General features: G+C 41.2%; 1 protein-coding gene across 2 annotated transcripts; it reads left to right on the plus strand.

The window, feature by feature from the left end:
• The first annotated feature begins 2413 nt into the window (after positions 1-2413).
• LOC130378064 (unconventional myosin-XVI-like) lies at positions 2414-6142 on the plus strand. 2 transcript variants are annotated; one of them, XM_056584998.1, is made up of 5 exons: positions 2414-3131; positions 3293-3540; positions 4719-4808; positions 4928-5223; positions 5314-6142. In XM_056584998.1, exons 2-4 carry the CDS (start codon positions 3325-3327, stop codon positions 5201-5203), a joined length of 582 nt encoding a protein of 193 aa, XP_056440973.1. In that variant the 5' UTR covers positions 2414-3131; positions 3293-3324; the 3' UTR covers positions 5204-5223; positions 5314-6142. The 2 variants fall into 2 exon arrangements, with proteins under 2 accessions (XP_056440973.1, XP_056440974.1); XM_056584999.1 differs by having other exon boundaries at positions 2414-3540.
• The last annotated feature ends 1328 nt before the right edge of the window (positions 6143-7470 follow it).

Below are 7470 nucleotides of genomic sequence, written 5' to 3' on the forward strand. Positions count from 1 at the left end.
AAAAAAAAAAATCTTATTAAAAAAAAATAAAAAATTTAATGAATTTTCACATTAAAAAAAAAACTCGAAATGGCCTGTGCTCCTAGACACTTTCTGTGGGAACTTATTTTTTTACTAACACATTTTCTTGACTCCACACTTAGAAAAAAAAAAAAAAAATGAAAATCCCATTTTCTATACCAAAACAACCACCAGTGGCCAAAATTTTGCACAAAGGTCGGCCTCATAAATCCTACCACCCAACCCCAACCATGATCCCATGATCCCCCCCTTCCCCGTGAGGTCGATTTTAAAAGTCGTCCAATGTTAAACTTGGGGCTCCAAATTGCTCCAAATTTCTAGGTGTAAAGGGACCAAGGGCTACCACTGGCACTATTCAGAATTCCCATGATCCAATAAAAAAAAAAAAACGCTTCACTTTAAACTTTAAAATCGAAATTGCAGTACCCAAAAAACGCCAGGGCGCCACATTTTTTAAGCAAGTCCGCTGGCCTAGACCTATCCTTGGGTGGTAAAAGAATTCCCATGATCCACTCGGTTCTCGAACTAGCTCAAAAATGCCGTTTTTCAAAAGTGGTAGATGGCTCTTAACCTAACCCTAACCCTAACCCTAACCCTACCCCTAACCCTAACCCTAACCCTCTAACCCTAACCCTATAACCCTAACCCTAACCCTAACCCTAACCCTAACCCTAACCTAACCCAGATTCAGGATCGGACCGAGCCCAGCTAAAAAAGGTTAAAAAAAAAAAAAAAAAAAGATTAACTCTCTCGGCACTCTCCCATGTGCCGCTGCGCGGCACATGGTTGAGTGCCCTCTACTCAACCTAACCCTTAAAAAAAAATAAAAAAAAAAAATATTGGTTTTAAGTTATTTTCCTCGGCCTAGGAAGGGGTTAGAAACATAATTCCTGCAGATTCAGGATCGGACCGAGCCCGCTAAAAAAGGTTAGAAAAAAAAAAAAAAAAAAAGAAACCATAACCCAAACATTTGACCCAGTGAATGGGTCATGACATGACTTGAGCCAACACAGACTACCCGATCGACTACCAGACAACTTCACCAAACCAAGTAAGTGCAATAAAACTTCACCAAACCAAGTAAGTGCAATAACGCCTCTCCATGCATTGTCAATGGGGGAAATCTGTTTTGGGGAAATGCAGCCATGGGCGGCGCCATCTTGAAAAAAAAAAAAAAAAAAATTGAATGAATTTTCAAATTCGAATTAGAAAAACAACAACAAACAAAATTTGAATTTTCAAATTTCAAAAAAAAAAAAAATAAAAAAAAAAAATCTTATTAAAAAAAAATAAAAATAAAAAATTTAATGAATTTTCACATTAAAAAAAAAAGACTCGAAATGGCCTAAAACGTGCTCCTAGACACTTTCTGTGGGAACTTATTTTTTTACTAACAAATTTTCTGACTCCACACTTAGAAAAAAAAAAAAAAAAAATGAAAATCCCATTTTCTATACCAAAACAAGCCACAGGTGGCCAAATTTTGCACAAAGGTCGGCCTCATAAAATCCTACCACCCAACCCCAACCATGATCCCTGATCCACCCCCTTCCCCCGTGAGGTCGATTTTAAAAGTCGTCCATGTTAAAACTTGGGGCTCCAAATTGCTCCAAATTTCTAGGGGATGTAGAAGGGACCAAGGGCTACCACTGGCACTATTCAGAATTCCCATATCCAATAAAAAAAAAAAACGCTTCACTTTTAAACTTTAAAATCGAAATTGCAGTACCCAAAAAAAACGCCAGGGGCGCCACATTTTTAAGCAAGTCCGCTGGGCCTAGACCTATCCTTGGGTGGTAAAAGAATTCCCATGATCCACTCGGTTCTCGAACTAGCTCAAAATTGCCGTTTTTCAAAAGTGGTAGATGGCTCTTAACCTAACCCTAACCCTAACCCTAACCCTAACCCTAACCCTAACCCTAACCCTTTTGTAATTTTTATATAAATTACTCTCTTCTCACAAATACATTTCAATGCACACACAAATGGATATCGCAGGTATAACTGTAAAATAAATCCATAGGCAAAAGTAAGTTTCACACACACATTTCTGATCCACACACAAATGTGTCTTGTTTTGAATAAAAGTGATATAAATCCATAAATTAGAGAGAGAGAAAGAGAGAGAGAGAGAGAGAGATTCACTGCTCTCTATTGAGGGTCACAGAGGGTCACACAGGGTCACATCATGTCCCAGTTCTGCCATGGAATTAAGATATGCGAGAACAGAGGTGTGGTGTGTGACAAATGCCTTTGTTGTTGTTAACGACTCTCCAAACCCCCTCTGCCACTACTTCAAGAACCTTGCAGACTGATATAGCTCGTCACTGCCATCTGGTGGTCAGATTAGATACTGCAGTGGCAGCACTGGTGTTAAGAGGCAATAAGACCCCCAACGTGGGGGAAACACTGGCTCCATGTGCAAACTTCCATGCACGCAAACACTACCAATACATCCAGCAATAGAGTTATGAATGTTCTAATGCTTACACTTCCATGTGCATACTTCCATACACTCTGACACTATTAATCTATCCGACAATAAGACCCCCAACGTGGGGGAAACACTGGCTCCATGTACATACTTCCATACACTACCAATACATCCAGCAATAGAGTTATGAATGTTCTAATGCATACACTTCCATGTGCATACTTCCATACACTCTGACACTATTAATCTATCCGACAATAAGACCCCCAACGTGGGGGAAACACTGGCTCCATGTGCAAACTTCCATGCACGCAAACACTACCAATGCATCCAGCAATAGAGTTATGAATGTTCTAATGCTTACACTTCCATGTGCATACTTCCATACACTCTGACACTATTAATCTATCCGACAATAAGACCCCCAACGTGGGGGAAACACTGGCTCCATGTACATACTTCCATACACTACAAATATGTGTGTGTGTGTGTGTGTGTGTGTGTGTGTGTGTGTGTGTGTGTGTGTGTGTGTGTGTGTGTGTGTGTGTGTGTGTGTGTGTGTGTGTGTGTGTTGTCAGGCCTGTCCTTTGTGGCTCAAGCCTTCATGAGGAGAGAGAAGTCCACCTGAAGAGACAGACTCTTGAGGAGGAGCAGCTCTGGACCTCAGGATTGACCGGTACAAAGACATTTGCAAGACATTTCTGCAAGGAGTAATGTGCAGTGAACATTATCCCTTTCAAAGCCTTGAAGATACATTAGCCCGCTTATACTGCTTAATCATTTGACCAAAGATATAACAACAAAAAGGGTTTTTATTGATTTCTCTCTCTCCCGCAGCACGCTGACCATCTACGGCATCAGCCAGGACGATGACGCCATCTACCAGTGCATCGCCGAGAACAGCGCCGGCTCCGCGCAGGCCAGCGCCCGCCTCACCGTGCTGTGGGCCGACGGGCTCCCCGGGGCCCCCACAATGGTGCGGGCCCAGGCGTTGTCGCCCGGCGCCATCCAGGTGTCCTGGAAGGAGCTGGAGCACAACACACAGGACATCATCGGCTACGTGCTGCACATCCGGCGGTCCTCAGGTCAGGACCACACACGCACATGTGCATAGCATATTATTATTATTATTATTATAACTTTATTCAAGACACAGGAAGGTCCACATAGACAGCACACTACATATATAAACACATATACATACACATATATATCTACGCATATGAATACACACACACACACACTCATCCCCCACCTAACTTGCATAGTTTGGTGAGAGTACCAGAACTGCAGTATCCTAATTATATAAGAGGGGACCCCTCGCTCAAGTAGTTTAGCAAACAGTTTCCCATGATTGATACGGTCAAAGGCTTTTGAAGCATCCAGGAAACACATGAAGACTGTGCTATTTCATGATCTGTACCTATGGACAATTTCTTTAAGTGCATAAATACACAGATCAGTTCCATGCTTACTCTTAAAGCCAAACTGGTTATCTGTTGATAACATCATCTGCAAGCCTATCCATAAGGATCCCTTCTAGTACCTTGGACAGTATACTTGCAAGTGCAATAGGCCTATAGTTATCAATACTAGTCTTATTTTGAACTACAGGTATCAACAAGACAGATAACATGGATCCTGGGAGTATGCCATGCTTCATTAACCCGGAAAAGCATAGAGCAAGTAACACTGAAATACTTTGGGTTCAAATATACACAGTTCAAACAGGGCCTTCTTGGAGCTTTCAATCCACTCTGATCCAAAGTGATTTACAGCCATCAGGATAATGTCATCCTGAGGCACAGTCTTCAGTTTGACAGCAAGGAAACTTAACAGTTCATCTTCCATGATAGTTTTGCCATCAATAGTGGTGTAGATCTCAGGTTTAATCCTTTGTTTGATAAGACGCCGTGCGGCTGTGTCATCATCGGCGGCCACACACATACACACACACGCACACGTATATGTCCACACACACACACACACACACACACACACACACACACACACACACACACACACACACACACACACACACACACACACACACACACACACACACACACACACACACACGCATATATAAAACAATATAAAACATTTAAGAAGGAATGCAAATGAGGCATTATCAATTATAATACAAACATAATTAAAACACATACAAGCTTCGGGTCCAATGTTTCCAGAACTAGGATGAGTATATCTTGTGTCACTCTGAGAGTTGTTAATAATGTTTGTTTTACGCACATCGGCCTCATAGGTGTTGTCGTCCCTCCTCCAAGCTTGGGGGGAGATGGGCCTCCCCGGGTCCCCAAGCTTGACGGACATCCGTTCAGCCGTGGCCACATACGTGAGTATCAAAAACACATGATAAGGAATTGGTTAATTTGGTGCATTTTGCTTCCGTTACACACATTCGATGCAAACACATTCTTGTTTGTAAATGCCCCTCTTTTTCTTTGTTTGCAGAACTTTGACTCAGAGATTGGCAGGAGGGACCTCTTTGTCTGCCTGGCACAGCAGGAGCCCTCATCCGATTCCTCCCCCCTTCCTGCTCCTGCTGGCTCCTCCTCCCCTGCTCCTGCTGCTGCTGGCTCCTCCTCCCCTGCTCCTCCTCCCCTGCTCCTGCTGCTGCTGGCTCCTCCTCCCCTGCTCCTGCTCCTGCTCCTGCTGGCTCCTCCTCCCCTGCTCCTGCTGGCTCCTGTGTGTTGTCAGGCCTGTCCTTTGTGGCTCCAGCCTTCATGAGGAGAGAGAAGTCCGGCCAGGTGAGAGTCTGCTCACCTGAAGAGACTTAATCATTTGACCAAAGATATAACAACAAAAAGGGGTTTTATTGATTTCTCTCTCTCCCGCAGCACGCTGACCATCTACGGCCATCAGTAGCTCAGTTCAGTTGTATATATTTATTATTCGTGTTGTGTTTCAGTTCTATATATTCATTCATTTTACGTTTAAGTTCTTCATATTTATTCATGTTCCGTGTTTTTGTTATATATATTTATTCATGTTTTGTTTTAGTTATATATATTTATTCATGTTGTGTTTTAGTTATATATATTTATTCATGTTCCGTGTTTGAAACGTTTCAATAAAAAAAACATTTGGAAACTGGTCGTTGTTTGTCCATTTTTATGGGGTCAGAACAGTCTCATTAATAATGAATGCACAGAGAAGGATTAACAAATGTATTTTGTAATTTTTATATAAATTACTCTCTTCTCACAAATACATTTCAATGCACACACAAATGGATATCGGCAGGTATAACTGTAAAATAAATCCATAGGCAAAAGTAAGTTTCACACACACATTTCTGATCCACACACAAATGTGTCTTGTTTTGAATAAAAGTGATATCAATCCATAAATTAGAGAGAGAGAGAGAGATTCACTGCTCTCTATTGAGGGTCACAGAGGGTCACACAGGGTCACATCATGTCCCAGTTCTGCCATGGAATTAAGATATGCGAGAACAGAGGTGTGGTGTGTGACAAATGCCTTTGTTGTTGTTAACGACTCTCTCCAAACCCCCTCTGCCACTACTTCAAGAACCTTGCAGACTGATATAGCTCGTCACTGCCATCTGGTGGTCAGATTAGATACTGCAGTGGCAGCACTGGTGTTAAGAGGCAATAAGACCCCCAAAATGGGGGAAACACTGGCTCCATGTGCATACTTCCATACACTCAAACACTACCAATACATCCAGCAATAGAGTTATGAATGTTCCAATGCATACACTTCCATGTGCAAACATCCATACACTCAAACACTATTAAATCTATCCGGCAATAAGACCCCCAACATGGGGGAAACACTGGCTCCATGTGCACACTTCCATACACTACCAATACATCCAGCAATAGAGTTATGAATGTTCCAATGCATACACTTCCATGTGCATACTTCCATACACTCACACTATTAATCTATCCGGCAATAAGACCCCCAACCTGGGGGAAACACTGGCTCCATGTGCACACTTCCATACACTACCAATACATCCAGCAATAGAGTTATGAATGTTCCAATGCATACACTTCCATGTGCATACTTCCATGAGCTCAAACACTATTAATCTATCCGGAAATAAGACCCCCGACCTGGGGGAAACACTGGCTCCATGTGCACACTTCCATGCACTCAAACACTATCAATACATCCAGCAATAGAGTTATTTATGTTCCAATGCTTACACTTCTTGCCCTCAAACAAGCAGGCAAAAAGAGATCAAATGAGATCAAATTGTTGTTTTTGTTTTAAATGTGAAATTTATCACATCATGCATGAAAACTCTTTGGGGAGACGTCAGTAACTCAGCCTCACAACCCCTGATGTTGTTTTCCATTTTTAAACATTATTTTTAGGACTTCACCAAATATGCTGTCAGGTGGAGTCAAGGTGCCGGAGTCAAGGGAAAACCCCTCGCCTTGTCAGCACATGTGGTGAAGAAGAATTTTTGATTTTGCTTAAATTTTGAAATACATCACATGAATCTGCATGGAAACCATCTGGGGAGACGTTAGGAACCCAGCCTCGCGACCCCTGATGTTTTTTTCTATTTTTAAACAATATTTTTAGGTGTTCACCACATGTGTTCTTCATATTTATTCATGTTCCGTGTTTTTGTTATATATATTTATTCATGTTTTGTTTTAGTTATATATATTTATTCATGTTGTGTTTTAGTTATATATATTTATTCATGTTCCGTGTTTGAAACGTTTCAATAAAAAAAACATTTGGAAACTGGTCGTTGTTTGTCCATTTTTATGGGGTCAGAACAGTCTCATTAATAATGAATGCACAGAGAAGGATTAACAAATGTATTTTGTAATTTTTATATAAATTACTCTCTTCTCACAAATACATTTCAATGCACACACAAATGGATATCGGCAGGTATAACTGTAAAATAAATCCATAGGCAAAAGTAAGTTTCACACACACATTTCTGATCCACACACAAATGTGTCTTGTTTTGAATAAAAGTGATATCAATCCATAAATTA

Source organism: Gadus chalcogrammus, unplaced genomic scaffold (genome assembly GCF_026213295.1).
Source record: "Gadus chalcogrammus isolate NIFS_2021 unplaced genomic scaffold, NIFS_Gcha_1.0 GACHA065, whole genome shotgun sequence".
In the NCBI taxonomy this organism is placed as follows: domain Eukaryota; kingdom Metazoa; phylum Chordata; class Actinopteri; order Gadiformes; family Gadidae; genus Gadus; species Gadus chalcogrammus.